This window comes from Carica papaya, chromosome 4 (assembly GCF_054855325.1).
Source record: "Carica papaya isolate Zhongbai chromosome 4, ASM5485532v1, whole genome shotgun sequence".
Lineage (NCBI taxonomy): Eukaryota > Viridiplantae > Streptophyta > Magnoliopsida > Brassicales > Caricaceae > Carica > Carica papaya.
The window spans coordinates 24,623,880-24,643,642 of NC_142312.1; the positions used below are offsets into that span (position 1 = coordinate 24,623,880).

The following is a 19,763-nucleotide window of genomic DNA, read 5'->3' on the forward strand; positions in this document are numbered from 1 at the left end:
ATATAGACATTAATACTATTCTTAAAATTATTATTGCATAAATCATAATTAATTCTAACTCATGAATCATAAGCTAAAAATTTATAAATTATTTTTTTTAACTGCTGATAAAATAAAAAGTCTCTTTTATTTATAAATTAGTATTTTTAATGTCTTAATAAGATAAAGAATTTTCTTAATTTATAAATTATTATTTTTAATATCTTTTTATAATTTAAGACTAGAACTTCTAAATAATTTTCTTATAAATGTGAAAGAATCCGATTTCATCAACAATATATCTAGAAAAGTGATAATAAATGATTCATATGCATATGTTTGTGTATATATAGTGTGATTAGACTATTCGTATACTTGATATAAAATTATATATTAAAGTGATTAAATTGGATTAAATCTAAATTTTTTAAGTGAAAGAAAAATTCATCCCCCCTAAGTTTCTTATAGTTGGGTAATATCTAATAGTGTATATATATATATAGTTTGAGTCGTCGGCTTTGACATTAAACACCGTTAGAAAATTTGGAAGAGAGTTTTCAGATTGTAAGGCCCAATGATGTGAGAGGAATTGGGTGATTGAGTCCACATTGAATATGCAAGTTGACTATAAGCCGCTTCTGTGGGATGGTAAGAGTCCCAAAAAACGTAGTCGTTCGGACTGTCACATAACCCATACTCCTTCACCGGCTGTCTCTTTCCTCCGCAGCTGTAGATTCCTCTGAACCGCCCTGCTCCGCAGCATGCAGACCTCCCTTCCTTGAAACCTTCATAGCAACAAAATCAACCCCATTTACTCCGATTGAAAAAGCAAAAATTACTGCATGTTAAATTTGGCATACCATATTTGGAGGGATGATTCTTTCTTTCTCTGAGGCTGCCATGAAGATTAAAGAGAGAATATTTGAATCCATTTAATTGTTTTTCGAGTTGAGAAAGGAGGTTTGATAGAGCTTTGTTATGCAACTTTGCTAGAGCTGAAACTCGTTGAAAGCAGCTTCTACCATTTTTATTAATCTCTGGTTTGATTATTCTCATACCAGGAAGACAACCCAATTCTGGGGAGTTGAGGAATGCAAATTTTCTTCCTCCTACTTCGTAAATTTCCTGCCATAACCCAAGAAAAATTAAGACCCAGAAGATTATATTAGGGGAGGAAAAATGGGTAAGAATCGATTTTGATTACTTTGATAACAGTTGACAAGTTGCCAATCACCATAGAAACATATTGAGAGTTGGAGAAGGAGGAAAGGATAGTGGAATTGATCAAGAAAGGGCTTAAGTAATCATTGTTCCCAATACTCAACATGTACACAGCTCTTGAAAGTCTCATCTCAGCTTCATTATTCCCTAGCTTTTCTCTCAATAATCTCTCCACCTTTTTGTAGAATGTCAACTGTTCTTTAAGATTAATCACCTGTTAATTTAAACAAGCTGTTAACTACAATATAATCAACCATATATGTTGTACGTTTTTGTATGTATGCAAGAAAAAGAGAAAAGCCCAAGTAAACTTCATGTGTGGACTCAAATTAATAGCATTTACTGAGTTGATGTCTGACATATCACTTGAAAAATCTAGTGGACCCATGAAGTTAGGTGCATCCACCCGCATAAATAAAATGAAAATTGTCTCAATTTAAGCTTACAAGATTTAGGTCAACACCATCTAGCACTACTCCCTCCTAACCTGCAACACTTCATGACTACTAGCTGAAGGTCATCCGATTGGATACTTTTTCTGATTTTGACTTCAAATCCAACTGTATTTATATACGTTATCAGTAATAAATTCTATTATTTAATTTATAAAATGAATATATTTTCACTAAAAAAAATAAAATGTCGGAACAGTAATTAATGATATAGAAACAAATTAAAATTAAAAATATATAATAATAAGAATCCATATATAATAAAAAAAAAAATGACCCATTTAATATCTATACATATATATATATATATAGACACACGTATCGAATACATACTTGTCCATTAAAGGTTTCAACAAGAGCACCTGCCCCCCCAGATGCAAAGTTCACTCCATATTCATATTGGTGATTGCCCGGTCGTAGAAAAGGTGGGATCAATGGCAGCTTTGCATATTCAGCTACACACATATATACGTAAAACAAAGGTCGTGATCATACTATATATACATACATATTTATAGAGAGAATACACTGGTTAACTTGTAACAAGAAAGCCCAAGTAAAAAAAAATAGTTTCTCACCAATAAAATCAGATATCAAACGGCCATCGGAGAATCTTCCGGTGGGGAACCTGAAGAATGTTCTTCCGTAGGGGAAGAAGTTTGCTTGGTCAAGAGTTGTAGTGTTGATATAATTATTGTTGCCGGCATCTAAAATGGAGTCTCCGAAGATGAATAAACCAGCAACCTTGTTATGAACTTCATCTTTGCTGCAACTTATTGGATGGATCAAGAAGATAATTACATGAAAATACAAACTCAACAAGGCAGAATTCATTCTTCCTTCTGTTTCAGCAGCCTTAATTTACTATCCAAGGCAACTCGTACGTATAGATATAGAGGATAAAACTGGCCATATATGTGTTTGTATATATGTATATATGTGCTGTCATCTGTGTCTATTTTGTCATGAAAATGACTCAACGTTGTTGAACCAGAGGAAACCATTAATATATATATTATTAAATGGACTCTTGTGTGTACGTATATACATATATATTATTAACTAGATTCAAATAACTGAAAAAAGACAAAGGAGATAGAGATCGACAATTTAAAGTCAAAGCTGAGGGGATTTAAAAGTCTTGTTTGGCTCATTATTCTTCAAATTGTATATTACCAGCATGAAACATGTTCTTGATTATGTGAACAAGAAGAAAACTGGGTATTGAAGTTTCTCCTTCTATTTCTGAATAATATACTTATCTGCATAAAAAAAAAAATATGCTAAGATATTAAACCGTGTTTCCTCTGTTTAATAGTTATAACTTTTATGTTTTATTTAAATATTATAAATTTGAATTTCAGTGAGTTTTAGAATTTACTAATTTCTAAATATATTTTGTACTCATGGTAGTCAGATTTTAATCTTAGATTCAGTTAAATCGGTAATTTAATTCGTTAGTTTATTAATGGAGTTATGATTACCAAATTAATATAAATTTCAACTAATTTATTATATTTTTGAATAAAAGAAACATTAGTAGCGATTATATTGCCTTTATCGAAATAATTACAACGGATTAAAAATAATTATTATTTCTACATCAAATGGAGCTTAGGATTTAGATTATTAATGTTGTTGGTTTATGGTGATTAAGTCGTGTTTTTATATTAGTTAATTGTGTTAGATTTTTTCTAACATATGAATTTAATGTGATCCTTAATATGCGTATCAGGCTATTAATTTAATGGACTTGTTTAAAAGTAATTAAATATTGTTAAATAGTATTGAGTCTTAGTGCATCGGGTTTAAGTATGAGTTTATAATGTGCATATACTATTTTTGTAATATTTTTATTTAATGACTGGCGAAATGAGAATTGTAAAAATTAATTTTTAGGCACCTTGTTGATTCAAAAAATTCTACCGCCGAACGCGAATAATTCTTCTGCGATGGATGCAGGTACGCTTACATTTACATTTCTCATTAATTTAGTACGATATTATGTGTTTAGTTATTATAAATCTAAGAATTTAAAAAATAAATTATTCCAACAAATTGCATTATATGGGATTGTTGCGTCCTAAATTTTTTTTTATTATTTTATAAAAATTATTTATTGCAAAAAAAAAAAACAGTTTGACTATTAGTTTTAAAAAATGGCAGAAATACACACATACACACATATATATATATATATGGAGGACAAAATCTAAATATACTCGAACTGTATAATCTCGTGAAAACTGTTGATTAATTTGTTTTTAATAAAATCTGGAATTACTTGTGTTGTATGTTTGAGAAAAAGAGCTGAAAAACACACACCTACAAATAATCCAACCTAAAAAAGAAAAATTAGGCGATTGAGATTTGTATTAATTAATTGATTAGCGTTACCAATAGGAATGATTAATTCCAAAAGAGAGAGTTTTCGAGAAGCACAAAACTGTTCTAAGTGTAATTTTCCCTAACTTGATGATGACTGGTCGTGTTTGGTTTGCTAGAAAGTAACCCCTACTCGAGCCTTTAGTATAAGAAGATTATTGTGTCGGCAATCATATATTGTTTTTATTTTTAATTTTTTACTTTGATATGAAATCATTTATTACAAAGCTAAGAATTCATTCTTTGGTTGCCCAACCCATTTTTTTACTTGATGCATAACCTTAAAAATTTTAACTCTCGAACAAATTATGTTCATAAAATTGACGATAACGTTGAGTTTTGGTTCAAATCTCAAACCATATGCCATTTTTTACTACTAATAGAAGTAATCCAGGTGTGTATACCTCCTATAAACGAAGCTGGAGAACCTCTAATTCTCTACTATTCAAATATTGACTAGTGTTTTGCATACGCCAAAACACATGTAGTGCTCTGTCAAACTTGCTCGATTTGTTTCCTCACCAGTACAATTATGTTCAACTTGGCCTTGATGATTGATTGATTGATTGACTTGTGAAAAATATAAAACATAACAGTTCATCCATCTATTGATTGATTTGATGAGAGGAGGCATTATTGAGTTGATTTTCTTTATATATGGAGAGCTAAGGTACAATTCTTGGACAAGAATCTGGAGTAGTCAGCAAAAGAAGATGCCTGGCAGAATGTTTGATCATTAGAGTAAGTTTGCAAATTAATGGGTTCTTAATGTCAGAGAAAAATAATATTTACTTACAGTGTGATCATCAAGTCTCCTACCATAAACGGCTTGATTTTGAAGCTTATTAATCAAAGTAAAAAACTGGGTGTAATCAAAAATTATGTCACAGTCCAAGGCTACCTGCAAATTAGATAAATAGGGAACGAAACCCGCATGTTAATAAGCTAGCCTTTGAAATTAATCAAGAACAGGTGGGTGACAAACCTTAATTGTTGGCAGGGTTAAATGGAAAAACAGCACATGCACTCTGATATCACCAAGCATTTTCATTTGAACAACCTTCTTACTCGAACGATCTTGTATTGAGCCTCCGGCAATAACCCGGGTAACATCAACACAACGAAACAAAACCCGTGTTAGCAGACTTGTGTCATTACTTTGAGCAGGTTGATATAATGCTGGGACTTGAATAACCCCTAATAAGGGAAGTTGTTCGTGGTACAAGTAGAGGCGAGAAGCGCTAAACCTTAAGGCAACCTTATTAGGATTTTGAGCATTTAGGGTCAAAGACAAAAGAGATGAAATGAAGAGGGTTGAATTGGAATGAACATGCAGCTTATAGTAATCTACTGTTATGGTCTGTAGAGTGAAAACAGGCTTTTGAGGCTTCAAGAAGAAGATGAAGAACAATGAAGTTGTGAAAGTGAGGAAAATCAAGATGAGGAGAAAGCAAGAACAAGTTTTGAAAGAGCATGAACATGGTGCACCCATGGAGAGTCTTCTTCATGATTGTAATTAAACAATTTTTAAGAGATTAGGAGAAGGAATACAAGTAAATTTTTTTACTCCTCTTATTCCTTTCTTGAAGTGACTTCAATACCTTCCCAAGAGCTGTGCACGCCAAAAGGAATAAATTTCCTGCAAATCCCTGTCCTTGTTTGATAATGTTGAGTAACAGGGGAACCCTTTTCTAGAGACTAGAATTCTTAAAATAATTTTCCCTTCCCTTTTTCTTTTTAGAGATTTTTTTTAGTAAAAAATATATACATTAATGAATTAAGTGATATACATACACTAAATATAATATAACAAAAATAATTTTTAAATAGGAACACACAAGAAAATAGTTCTACGAAATATGAAATAACATACCAAGTATTAACTTAAGTAATGAGTAATCTTTTTAAGATAATATTTATGACTTTTTCAAATAGCTATTGACAAAAGAGAATAACGAAGGAAATAGAAACTGCTTTACATGGAAAGGTTGAAACTGCTTTTAAAAAGCCCTTCTTACAGAAGAAGCAAAGTCATGATTTTTATGAAGTGTAAGCAAATCTAATGATGGAAACTTATATAATTCCATCAATGAAAAATGTGATTTCTGGTGGAAGGTAGTTTCTAAGTTACATCACCACCTACCCACCAAAAAATAAAAAGCAATCTTTTCCTCCGTGAGATTTTGGGATTAGTGGTGGAAATTCTTGTATAGAAACAGTTGCAGGAAGAGTAGGTTTAAATGGTTAAAACTTAACAGCATCACTCCTTCAAATCCCTTGTGTGATAATCTATAATCTATCCTCAGGCAATAGGCATGGTATCAGTCAAACAAATAAGTTCAACAAATCAATATAAGCCCGAAGAAGCTGCTTAAAAATGAGCGGTTAAGAAGAAATAACTCTCATCACCACTAAGCTTCTTCCGAGAAAGACAACTTATCATCTCATTTGGATATATATACAGCAGAGCACATCCCATAAAGAATTAATGGCTTCCTGTTTGAAAGAAAATTAGAATGACCATGATTGGAGGAACAAGCAGCAAAATTAAACATTCCATCATCTAGTTTTAGTATTCCATCACAAGTCACACATTTAAGTCATCCATACAGTCATTAATCCAAGTTTCAAATTCATCAATGTCTACAAAACCCAAAAATAAAAAGAACCTAATGGTACCTATATACTCGCCTTCTATTTAAAGCTCCTGACGACACAACACATGGCTTAAGCAACTTCCACTGTTTCAACTCCATCTTCATTAAAGGAAGAAAACAGCAATTCCTGGAACAATCAGAACCTAAAGTAAACATGATAAGAGAAGAAACAATGTAGATGAAAATGCTAACAAACCAAAAAAGGAAGTATACGGCAAGAAGAAACTCACTAACATTAGCCTTATTTACAAGAACTGGTAAATAGGGGATGACTTGCTCAAAAGACTCCCCCAACCAGAGAAGGAAGGTCATCAAAGGCCCAAAGGTCCATTGAGTTCCCAGCATCCTGAGGCGCATCGCCGTTAAGGAAAGCATCAAGAGATGAATCCCAGTTCGAGTCAAGATGAGGCACTTGTAAGTACTTCATTTGATTGTCAAAAGCTAGCAGCTCCTCAGACAGAGACTTGTTGGCATTGCCTTGAACAGGCACCATAGTTTCAGAACTACACTTCAACTTCTTCTCTGGGTTACAATCCTCCACAAACTGAGGTTGATCCAAAAGAACAGAGGAGATTTCAGGAGTCTTTGTGGCCTGATCTCCCCAGCCAAATTCAGAACACCCAAACGAGTTACTCCCTTGGTCAGAACTGAAGTACATATGGGTGTTGTCACTAGGGACAAAGGGTTTAACTCCAGCATTTCCACTTGCAGGAAATGAATTCATTGATGCAAACTGATTCATTTGTGGTTTCTCATCAACAAAAACCATTGTATTGTAGTAATCCTGACCAAGGTTGTTGAAGTAATTAACATTCTGACTCAGATTTGGCTGTGCTGAATTCAGGATTGCCTTGGCAACTGGTTTCATTGAGTTCACGGCACGCTTTGGAGACGCACGTGGAGATTCATCTGGGAAGTTCACCTTGGCTTTCTTGCCACGAATTCTCCGTGCCTCAGCATCATAAGCTCTTGCAGCTTCTTCAGCAGTGTTAAAAGTACCTAACCAGACCCTGACCCCCTTCCTTGGGTCACGGATTTCAGCAGCCCATTTGCCCCAAGGGCGTTGCCTGATTCCCCTGTATTGGTTCTTCCTCTTTCTTTTTGCAGATTTCTCTGCCAGCCCATTGAATTCCACAGCTTTCACAGGCTTTGATCCTAAAATCAAATGCAAAGGAGGAAGATATAAGAATGAAGTTAACATAGACAAAAATAAATGATGTTACAAGTGTCAGGGTAACCAATTAAGCATTTTCACAAGCATCTGCAGACTTGGCTGGGAAGAGGAAACGATTCACTTGTCTTAACCATCTACTAAAACTATCCATCCACGAGAATTCTACCATGATTCAAATAACTCTAGTTATAAGATGAAAAATAAAGCATAAGCAACCAATCCAGATAGATATCGATCATTAACCAAATTCACAAAGAGACTCTAAACTTAAAATTAAGAGGGGAAAATATGCAAACTGATGGTGATAGCTCAAAGAATTTATAGATCGCCAATAGAAGCATTCTCAAAAGGGCGATCAACAAACCAATCTACAACCAAGAGCCAAATATTGGCAGTTAGCCCTGCAGCAAAACCAATTACAGACTCACCATAACAAAATGCCAACTTCAAAGTTGATGGCGATTACATTTTGAAATACCCACTATACAGGCAGTAAAACAATCCATCACAATTAACTTCAAAAGAAGAATCAATTCAAAATCCCACGAAAGGAACCTACAAAAAATAAAACATACTGAAAATGGTAACTCGGGAGGTCATCAAAAAATAATAAACCGTGCGATTAAATCTAGGTAGAGTTATTTTTCACATGTTTAGATCTAAATAGTCAACCTTCTTTGTTGTATGTCTCCAAACAGTTTTTCAAGGAAATAAACAGAGAAGCTAAAGGGAATTTCAGATTTTGGGAAAATAATGAGAAACACGAAAATAAATGGGGAAATTTGGGGGAACGACAGTGTAATTACAGCAGTTCCAGGATCTAAACCCAAGGAAGAAAAGAAGCAACAGAAAAACCTGGACTGAAGTTAAAAATCAAAATTTTCTGTTATGTTAATCATTAATTACAGATGAAAAGTCCCAGATTAATGTTCTGAAGGCCGAAGCATTTCCAAAAGAATTACCATTCATCGTATTAAGCCAAATTCTGATCCTTTTAAAACCAAACTGCTAGAGTAAAAGACCAAAAGCAAAACTGTTAAAGCATAATTTCCCCAAAAACTGATCACAAAAAATAGAAAATTTTCGGTCAAACCACCTAAAAAAAATTTACCCAGGAGAAATTAAGCAGAACCCCCTCAACCCAATATGAAAATCGGAAGGAAAAAAAATCCTTTCATGGCTCAAAAAAGTCATAAAGCAAAATAAAAAGAACCTAATTACACATTCAAGTAAGCATGATCGGAAATGATTTCCGCGCCAAACGGTCAAAAATGCAACGAAGCCGCCAAAACGAAGGAGCTTCGCCTATAATCAACAAAATTCCACTCCCTCAAAAAACATTTTTGCGAAAAAAAAAATTCAGTGAAAAACTTGTTAAACCCCCCACAAAATCGCAGAACATTAACATACACGAGAAAAGACAGAAAGAATCATCCACAAAATAAAACCATTAAACCATCTAATTAGCATAAGCTACATGTAAACAATTATACATATTAAAAGAGAGAGGAAAAGTGGTTACCATTGGAGAGAGCAGAGGCTGTGGTTTTGCGGGGAAGAGGAGTTGCAGAGAAGGCAAAGGGCTTAATATCAGAGAAGACAGCATCAATATCGTCGAGATCTTCGTCGACGTCAATATCGGATTCGTCGTCCTTGAAGCCCTGGAAATCAGCCTCGAAGTCATCGTCCAAGTCGACAACCTCAGACCTCTTGGAGCTCTTCTTAGACTTCCTATTCCTGTTCAGATCGGGCCATAAGTAGTCGGCGGTCAACTTGCACGACCGAGTAGTAGCGGTGGGTATGAAATCGGAGATTATAGCACCTCCACACATGGCTTACTAATGGCAGAAGGTAGAAGACGAGGGTGTAAGGGAAACGAAAGTTTGAGTTGGGTGGTGAAATGACAAATTTTCTTGCTTTTGTATTGTTTTGTTTTAGGTGCTGAAGCTGATAAAACATGAGAGGGTTTATTATAGGGGGGTAGTTGGGGATTTTTTTTTTTAAAATGATTTTTGGACATGATTTGACCATTTTACCCTTTTGGATTCGGATTTTTATTAAATGACTTTTTTAGGATTAGATGTAAATCTGATTTTTTTTTGCTTGGAGAACACACTCCCCCTTGATTACTAATTATAATTTTTTTTAAATTAAAAAAAAAATCTAATTTTAATAATTTACTCCAATAATTCTAATTTATTAACTTAATACCGCATTAAATACAAGATTTATTACATCAGTAAATCCTTAAAATACGTAAATAAAATCTACTTAAGATATTCTTTGATTTATTATATTAATGATAAAATCTAGCAACCTTAATATAGGAGATATTATATTAAAATAATTTATTTACATTGGTAATTCACTACAGTAAATTTAATTTTGCATGGTAATTTTTTTTGGGTGAAAATATAGCATATTGGAAACTAAGAATATATAATTCATTATTTACTATAACCTTAAAATTTTAGAAAATAAAATTAAACACTCAACACAAATTTTGAAAATGTTGCTTTGAATTAATTTACATTTATAAGAAGGAATTATTCATTTGCATGGGTGGCATTCTTTTTATAAAATATTGTGTGTTTTCGTATATCTTTATCAAAAATATTTGTTATAATTAATGTATACGTATCATAATGGCTAGTTTAGAAAATAAATTTTTTAATGAGAAATTATACATTAATAAAATGATCACATTCCCCGACAAATAAATATTATATATATATATATAAAAGTCTAAATAAGATTACAAATTTCCACTATGTATGATTCTATTATTGAGAGTATTCGAGGACTACAGTTCTTAACCAAAACTTTGAAGTTTCAATTATTATGATCTCTAAAATACTATTAATTTAACCAATTATAAATTTGATAATAATTTTCCAAGTGGGTTTGTTTACCATCTTTGACTAAAAAAAGAAAGGTGAGTTGATTTGAATAACATAACTTGTCTTGAATTCATACGAATGCCTCCCCCTCCCTCCTCGAATTACTAATTCAAGCTACTAATAATAATTAAAAAAAGTCACACCCACCCTTACCCCACATTTCTCTTTTTCTTCTTAAAATTAATAAATTGCTTCATATATTAAATGCCAATGATGTAATTAAAATATTTGTGTTATATTTTAAAATTACAAAATTAGATTTGTTTGAAAATATAAAATTAAATATATTAATCATTAAATTCAGTTGGGTTATATTTTTTGAAAAAAAAAATAAATAAATGGTGACTAAATTCTTTTAATTGAGGTTGAGAAAAATTCTTACCTAATTTTTTTTTGTTATTGGGTGACAATTTACATGTTTTACCGGCATAATTTTATTGGTCGACAATATTTAATTTCAATTAAGTACATTTATGATGATATACAATATATTTCCTTTCTGGCACGGCAATGCATCAACCACGTGCTTTACATATAAGGTGACAGAAAATTTCCCTTTTTTTTTTTTTTTTTTTTTTTTTATTTAAAAATTTTTATACCGTACACAAAAATTATGAATCCCAAACTTTCAGAATATAAAATTTATTATAACTATTTTTTTTTTTATTTTTTTGTTTTAAAATAAATTATTTAATTTTAATAATTTATTATTTCAACTTATAGAAAATAATTAATTTATTGTTTGTATACACACGTACATAATTTTGGTCTCAGTCAGACATGAAATTGAGCGCACAAAATAATATTAGTTATAAACAAGAATGGCACCTGGACAGGTTCATGGTGAGTTTAAATTCTGTAGACAGTATTAAACTTACAAATTATTTAAACTCAAATTAATATAAATATATTTATATTAGTAATAAATTAGTAAATCCGAATCTAACTCGACACTAAATTTGTAATTTTGACAAAAATACATGGCATTGAAATTCTGGTTCTAGACTTCTAGAAGTCCGGAAGAGGAAAGTAGAATAGGCTTCAGGAATCTTGGAAAATCATTTACTGCGGTAATTATCAGCGGAAAGGCCAATAATAATCTGGAAAAACGGTGAGGTAAAAAACAGGTTCATGCACTCAAATCTGGCATAAATATAATAATACGCTCAAAATTCACAAGGCGACAAAATTAAGAAGATAAAGTTAGTAGAGAAATGGGACCCACACGCAGACGGAGGTAAACGTGGAATTTCAGAGTTTGCAAAATAAAATGAAAATAAATTACATAGAAATGGTAATTAATTATTTAAATAAATAACTAATAAATTGATATTGATGATTCTCAATTGGCTAGTGGGTAATTGGGTGAGCATATTTTTCTTTTTTTTTCCCCTTCCAATTTGAAATTATAATAATCAAATTTAATAAGTAATTGCAAATGGGTTACGAATAAAGTATTTAACCTAACTTTTAATTTTAGAAATTCCAATTCGTCAACCAATATGTTACATACTAAATATTAATTAAATTGGGTTTATCCTAAACATCTTTTTTTTTTTTAATCAATTACCAAGAAGTTGTTATTTTACTTGACAACAAATTCATTACGGTCTGGTCAAATCTTGAATCGCCAAATACATTATTATTATTATTATTATTTTTTTTTTTTTTGAATTTCTCTGCCTGAAAAGTCAACATAATCAACGTCAATTCACCCAATATGATTCCGAGATGGCTGTTTTGATGTAGGTACGGCTCGTGCTGGCCACGCGTCACACTATTTTTTTTTATTTTATCATATAATTTTGTTTTGTGTGGCAAGTGGACTGGACTGCAATACTATGCTCATCATTTGAAGGGTTGACAGGCTGACCGATCAGACGGCTGGTATCATCTGATGTACTATTATACTTGTGGGCCCAGTATAAATTAAAATGGTCCCAGTCGCAGGCGGCCCTGTTCCCTATCAAACAACATAACAATATAAAATTTAATTTATCATTCCACTTCAAATTTACAATCTCTTAATGAGTTGAGCATTGATTGTACTGAAAAATGTAAATTTCAGAGCCAACTGGGGGGAACTGCAGTACGTATATATATATATGTGTGTGTGTGTGTGTGTGTGTGTATGTATAGTTGAATTCATATACAGAAATGAGATGGTGATGAAAAATTGATGGCTTAAAATAAAATATAGTATTGATTTCAAGATGTAAATTTTATTTTTTTTCTGTTAAATTGCAATAAATGTAGGTAGTATATTCCATATGCAAATTTCAGAACGATGATGAAAGGGATGGTGCATATGCAGGGTGTATATGTACATGTAACTGTTTCGTGCAATACATGACAAAACGTACATAAATTATTAGACCATGACCCTGTCGTGTCTGTGTACTATGCATTTCGTGGATTGATTATCATCTAACCAATTTCGATTTCCCATCTTCACTATTAATTAATCAGTCTTACATCCTTAATTATTATTTTTTATAATTTTACTGCTCTTTGGAGTAAGGTTAAGAATGATAGTTTACATCCCGATTCGTTTAATCTGATATATTTGAATCTAATTTAATATAATTTTTTTTTTATATTAAAATTTGAATTTTTATAGAATTAATATTTCAAAATCTAATCTAAACCCATTATGTGTGTGTGTGTATATATATTTTTTATTTTTTATAATTAATATATTATAATTATAAATAATAATGAATTAATATTGATTGATTGTAAAAATTAAGCAATAGGGGTATTAAAAATAATAATGCACATGTGCTAGGATTCCCAAATGACTCACTTACCACAAAAAGGTCTTTGGAATTAATGGGTTTTTAACGTATAGCTATTTTGACTTTATTTCAGATTGAATAGTGAGTTTCGACTTTTTATTTTATATTTTGTATACAAATTTGAATAATTTAGAACAATATACTCTTCAATTGACATTTGCTAGAATTAGGAAAGAAAATGGCAAATTACTTGTGAATAGATTCAAAATAAATTATATTTAAGAACATGATTCATTGGTAAATCTCAGTTAATCAACCAAAAATTTTAAAAAAAATATATATATATGGAATCACTAACATGGTTAAAATTAAACCAAAGTTAATATATACAAAAAAAAACTTATGTTGCTTAATTACAAAAGTCTAATTTATAATTGTATTTTTAACAAAATTAGCAATACGGCAACACCCATGTTAGGTAAGTGTGTGATAGTATAATGTCGTTTAAGGTAATTATGAAATTAACTTACTACGGTTAATTAATATATTCCTAATTATGAAATATTTTTGTAATTATTATTATATTTAAATTAGGAGAATAATTCTATAAATTTATGCACAACTTTTTAATTAAAAAATAATTTCCATGTATTCAGTACTTAGTAGTTAGTGGAGTTGGGTAGGCCAAAATAATCGTTTTTGAGTCCATTATTATTTTATCTTGGGCCCAATTTCTCATAAACTAATCGATAAGGCCCAAAACAATTTGGCATATAATCATTTGAATGTAATTTAAATATTATTCTTTTAATAAAAATAACATTTTTTTGAAGTATAACATATAATATTTATTTACTTTTGAACCTCAAATAAAGGTGGAAAAAATAATGACATACTTAAAAAGTTAAGGTTGTATTTTCTACAGAGAAATTATACGATTAAGTGAATTGTTCTCCTGTATTTTATCAATATTTAGAGTTTCTATTATATTACGATTAATGTAGACGTACTATCTAACTAATAAATAATTAAATTACATATAAATGTGAAACAAACCAATTAAAAATTAAAAATTAAAAATTTTCATGTGCTCTTGGGGGATTAGTAGGCGAATTAAGAGCTCTAGACCTATATGCGCATAAATAATATGTATATGTATACACACACACACCCATCTATGCCTATTATGTTTGATCATAATCTTTAGATTGGAAAAGTTTTTTAAGTAGTGCCATTCTTTTTCTATGTTTAATAGATACAATCATGGCATTGTGAGGCCAGAGAATTTTCCATGCAACAAAAAAAAAAAAAGGAAAGACGACGAGTCATGACCCAAGAGAACAGATAAAGAAACCGCGTTCCTGTTTGGCTGCTTGGGATCGTCGCTGTAAAGTAATATATATGCGGAGCAATCATGCCTTGATGAACGCCACAGAAATCTAACTCCATTTCTACCAATTAAGCTTCTATTTCTTCATCTAATTAACTTTTCCAGCCTCACCATCAATAATCAATGTTGCGAACTCCCATGATTAAGTTAGTTGTTCACATGATTAAATTAGATAGTTCGAAGCTTGAGATAGGTTGACAGTGCTCTCGGTAATGTGTTGTGCCCTTCTAGCGAGATGATCAATGCACAAGTTTGCCTCTCAGAAAATATGAGAAATACACATCTCCCAATCGCAATGGAGAAGATCCCTCATCTAGTTTGTCAATCATAGAGACAAACTGATCAATCTTACAATGACACTAGAGGATTTGAGCGATAATAAGCTAATGAATTTCGACGACCCTGCATTAGCAACAAACTCAGCAATAACCATTAGACGGTTATGACCAGGATTGCACATGAAACCTGTAACTCAGCGCCCATGATTGTCACAAATGAGAACACTAGTAGTAACCCCACCAGACTCGTTAAAGACCAATCTATCTGTATTATGCTTGAGCCAATCAACATGTCTAATTTTGGGTTAAATTAGATTTTATCAGTTCATATATATATATATATATTGGGGATAAACACACTTGCATCCCACGGAGGGATAATCAATAATGCATGTCCAGAAGATACAAAACAAACAAAAATCAACACACACCATTATTGGTAGCATAAAGTTGCCCCATCTGATTTTCTCTGTCTTATTCCTTGTCATTTACCATTTTGTCTTTGATGCCAAGATCCCAACCAAAGACTCTTTTAGGTTTGCTTTTTGGCTATGACTGTATCTTCCACTGTAAATTTAAAAATGTTGTTAAACATTTTTAGTCGGAAGCTATTTGGTAGCAAAGCACTTTTCAAATATAGAAGCTTCAGCGTCTGGCACTTAGTACAAGATTACACCCCACTAAACAAGTCAAGTTTAAGTTGATAGTTCAACAAATCAAGATTAACCCACAAATTCAACATAAGAATGAGAAAATTTCTCCATTATCCTTGGTCCATCTTCTCAACCCACAACAAAATTTCTGCAAAAAAGAAACGTATTCTTCATTCTTCATACAACAAAACATACAACATTTTTCCTTCCTTTCCTTAATCAAATTAACCATAAAATATAATACAAGACAACTCCATTACTGGGGTTTCTGATATAGAAAACCTCATCCCCAACATCAACATCAACATCAACATCAACATATTCTCTACTTATACATATAGAGATGATCATCACATATCAAGAGATATATAGCTTGTAGTCCTATATAACGAGGAACCCAAAATTTAAAAAGATGGAAAAACCAAAACCCAAAACTTTTACACTTATCTTACAGAGGTTGCTGCATGGTAACCACCAACGGACTATTCACAATGTGTTTCCCATCTGTCCATTCGATCGAACCACTATGAACACTCGAAGCTCCGGGTGCGAGCTTAACGGCTGTGGCTTCAACCCTAACAAGGAAATTCAGCTTCTGGCCAACCCTCCTAAATGCAAGCCTTTCTGGCTTGACTGTCACAAGGGTCCCTCTTGGAGCTCTAATGGTGACATTATAGGCTGAATGCGGGTCCCCAACATTTGTCACTTGCCGGATAAAATGAGTCGACATCTTCTCCCTGCCATACTGCTGAAACACAGCTGACAATGAAGGGTAATTCAAGTTTCCAACATGGCCAGCCCTCTTAGCCCCATTACAATCTGCTTTCCTTCTGGTTATAACTTGAATGTTGTTAATGGTGTAATTTGAATTGCATAAGAAGTCAATATAATCATACGAAGTTATATCATAGATTAAACCAGGATCCATAGCTTTTGTAGGGTGAACATGACCCGCTCCGAAATCCATCACAGTTGAAGCATTTCCAGTAGACTCATCAATCATGGTTTCCCCTCTGTTATCAACTGTATAAGCAGTTGTCATTAGGGCAGATCGGATCGCCGCCGGGCTCCATTCTGGGTGAGCTGCTTTTAACAGAGCAGCAAGGCCTGAAACATGAGGACACGCCATGGAAGTACCGGAAAGAATATTGAACTCTGTTCTTCGTTTATCAGTCGGAACTCCTGATGGACCAACTTTATCAGGCCAAGCAGCAAGAATATTCAATCCAGGAGCTATCACGTCTGGTTTTAGAATCTCAGGAGTTTCAGGGTTAGGTCCTCGGGCGGAGAAGGAAACTACAACCGGAGCGGGTCGGATCTTCAATCGGGTTCCTTTGAATATTATCGTTGCAGCAGGTGGTGATCGGGATTTCGAAGCTACTGTTATGTATTTTCTTATCTCATCACCACCGGAAGCTCCCACCGCCGTAGCCGGCAAGACATGGCAGTCTGCAACTAAACCCTCACCATCAAAAACCCCATTCGCTAAAATCATCCCGACCCCTCCGGCTTTCTTCACCACATCGCCTTTTGCAGCTCTTGAATTGATTCCCCTATCACACAAAACTATTTTCCCTTTCACGAATTTGGGATCTAAAGAACCTTCCAGGCATAGAGATGACGAGTAGCCATCACCGCCACCTTCGCTTCCTGCGTAAACCAACGGGTACAACCGACCCGGAGTTAACCCGGGTCCTCCGTATATACTTACACCCGGTATGATCTTGCCGTTTCCAAGTTTAACATCGGCGGGAAAATCCCTATCGATGGTCCCAGCACCAACTGTCGTCATCCAAGGCGCAATGTTCGTCACTGTTAACCCACCGGGTCCGCCATTGCCACCGGAGGAAGAAACGAAAATCCCGCGATCAATGGCTCCGAAAGCGCCAATCGCAATGGCGTCTAAGTAATACGGCACCACAACTCCACCCACACTCAAGGAAATAACATCGACGCCGTCGGCGACGGCGGCGTCAAAAGCGGCTAAAATATCAGAGTCGTAGCAGCCGGAATTCCAGCACACCTTGTAAGCCGCGAGTCGGGCTTTCGGGGCCATTCCGGCTGCGACACCGCGAGCGTATCCAAGAGTTGAGGCAGGAAAGACGTACCTTCCGGCGGCGATAGAAGCGGTATGGGTGCCGTGGCCGTCGGAATCACGAGGGGAGCGATACTCTGTTGTCTCGTTCATCTTCCCGTTCGTCGCCTCGTAGCCATTGCAGAAAAATCTCGCACCAATAAGCTTTTTGTTGCAGGAAGTTAAGGGGAAATCTTTAGTGCTTATGCATTGGCCTTTCCATTTAGCGGGTATTGGACCAAGGTCCCGGTCATTGAAGCTCTGTCTCTCGGGCCAGATACCCGTGTCGATAACCGCGATGACGAGATCCGACCCGAAGTCAGATTCCTTGAGGAGACCGGCGTTGTCGGTGGTCTTCAAGCCGAGGAACTGGGGGGAGCGCGTTGTGTGTAGGCGCCGGACTTGCTCTGGGATGACAGCGATGATGTGGGGGAGGTCTCGGAGCTTCTGCGCTTCTTGGGCGGAGAGGCGGGCGGAGAAGCCATGGAAAACGGTGTCGTAAGTGTGGATGATGCGGGTGGGTGGTGAGGAAGATGAAGAAGAGGTGGATGTAGGTTGAAGTGAAGCGAGAGAGGACTCGTACCAGTGCTTGTGAGTAGGGAAAATGGTGGGCTTTGCATCGTGCTGAACTGTGACGATGAAGGTAAGGATCTTTTCGTCGTTGGCGGAAGAAGAAGAAGAGGGGGAAGAAGAAGAGAGAATAGCGAAAACCCAGAAGAGAAGCAGAGCCATTTGAAGGGGAAGAAGAAGTAAATTTGGATGGGAGGTGAGAGCGAGGGAGTTTAAAGAGAAGGGGGTGAGTGTGTGGTGGAAGATGGAAGTGGGTACAGTGTACAGTGTGGCAGAGAAGAGGATGATGGAGATGGGTTGGGTCTTGTTTGTGGATTTTTGAAAGGGATGGTGTATGGGATTTAAAATAATTAAAGGAATTTAAACCAAGTAGGTTAAATTATCGAATTTAGTAAATTAAATATTATAAATTTTTATTAAACAATAATACATTTAAAAATTGATAAATTCGACATATTCAATAAAAATTAATTGCATCAGCTACAATTTAATATTGAAATTTACGTTAACATAAAAAAAAGTAAAAGTACAAATAATTTAATTAAAAAAGGATTTTCTATCTTAATTAAGTTGATAATATTAATTTTTTATTTTTTAACATAATTTTTTAATAACACTTCTATAATTTAATCGTCTATTCTCACCATTTTTAATAGAAATATGGTCCTTGATATGTAATTAATTTACAATATCACAAATATTTTTTTTAATAATAATTTAGAATGAAGTATAAATATAATTTGATGCTTACATGTGTCAAGATCCAGACATGGTAAACTTTGCTGTCTAATTAAAATTAAAAAATAATAATAATAAGTCAGGAGACATGTGGGGATTACAACAAAATACGCAATTTTTGTAAACTAAAAAATTTGGAACATTCTTGCAATTTTAATTTATAATATTAGAAGAGTCTAAAAAGATTATGATATTAAATTTTGTCTTTTATAACTTTTGTTTTCTTATAAAAATTTTAATTTTATTATCCTTCATGATATGAATTTTAATTAATATAAGAATTAAAATTTAAATTTTTTTTTATCATAAATTAAGATTCAGATGATCATGAAATTTTAATTTTTTTCAATAATTTTACAATATTTAACACTCTATTTTCAAATATTTTATGAGCATTTTGATTTGTTTATTTTAAGTTAACTATTTTTTAAATTTATATCGCATTAATCATCTTTAGAGGATTAAAAAAAGCTATCAATTAAGTGGGTGTTTAAGTCATTGTCATTTAAAACTTGTGTTGTAATATCCTTAATTTATTTTAATTATATTAAAAT

The 19,763-nt window shown here is 33.3% G+C and overlaps 4 protein-coding genes across 7 annotated transcripts; all 4 read right to left on the reverse strand.

The window, feature by feature from the left end:
* Positions 1 to 354: 354 nt before the first annotated feature.
* Positions 355 to 2,629, reverse strand: GLIP5 (GDSL-motif lipase 5). The gene is made up of 5 exons (XM_088218355.1): positions 2,231 to 2,629; positions 1,986 to 2,107; positions 1,184 to 1,414; positions 840 to 1,104; positions 355 to 764 (listed from the first exon to the last, which is right to left on the reverse strand). The coding sequence occupies exons 1-5, from the start codon at positions 2,484 to 2,486 to the stop codon at positions 514 to 516; spliced, it is 1,125 nt and encodes a 374-aa protein (XP_088074481.1). The 5' UTR covers positions 2,487 to 2,629; the 3' UTR covers positions 355 to 513.
* A 2,053-nt stretch (positions 2,630 to 4,682) lies between these two features.
* Positions 4,683 to 6,414, reverse strand: LOC110822150 (uncharacterized). The gene is made up of 3 exons (XM_022052169.2): positions 5,023 to 6,414; positions 4,834 to 4,938; positions 4,683 to 4,754 (listed from the first exon to the last, which is right to left on the reverse strand). The coding sequence occupies exons 1-3, from the start codon at positions 5,527 to 5,529 to the stop codon at positions 4,689 to 4,691; spliced, it is 678 nt and encodes a 225-aa protein (XP_021907861.1). The 5' UTR covers positions 5,530 to 6,414; the 3' UTR covers positions 4,683 to 4,688.
* Positions 6,415 to 6,563: 149 nt separating this feature from the next.
* Positions 6,564 to 9,825, reverse strand: LOC110822141 (ethylene-responsive transcription factor RAP2-12). Of its 4 annotated transcripts, none has more exons than XM_088218356.1 (3): positions 9,391 to 9,825; positions 6,929 to 7,849; positions 6,564 to 6,821 (listed from the first exon to the last, which is right to left on the reverse strand). In XM_088218356.1, exons 1-2 carry the CDS (start codon positions 9,698 to 9,700, stop codon positions 6,972 to 6,974), a joined length of 1,188 nt encoding a protein of 395 aa, XP_088074482.1. In that variant the 5' UTR covers positions 9,701 to 9,825; the 3' UTR covers positions 6,564 to 6,821; positions 6,929 to 6,971. The 4 variants fall into 4 exon arrangements, with proteins under 4 accessions (XP_088074482.1, XP_088074483.1, XP_088074484.1 ...); XM_088218357.1 differs by having other exon boundaries at positions 6,564 to 6,837; XM_088218358.1 differs by having other exon boundaries at positions 6,925 to 7,849.
* A 6,147-nt stretch (positions 9,826 to 15,972) lies between these two features.
* On the reverse strand, positions 15,973 to 18,784 carry LOC110822132 (Subtilase family protein). Its single transcript, XM_022052148.2, has one exon. It carries the CDS (start codon positions 18,631 to 18,633, stop codon positions 16,276 to 16,278), a length of 2,358 nt encoding a protein of 785 aa, XP_021907840.2. The 5' UTR covers positions 18,634 to 18,784; the 3' UTR covers positions 15,973 to 16,275.
* Between the last annotated feature and the right edge of the window lie 979 nt (positions 18,785 to 19,763).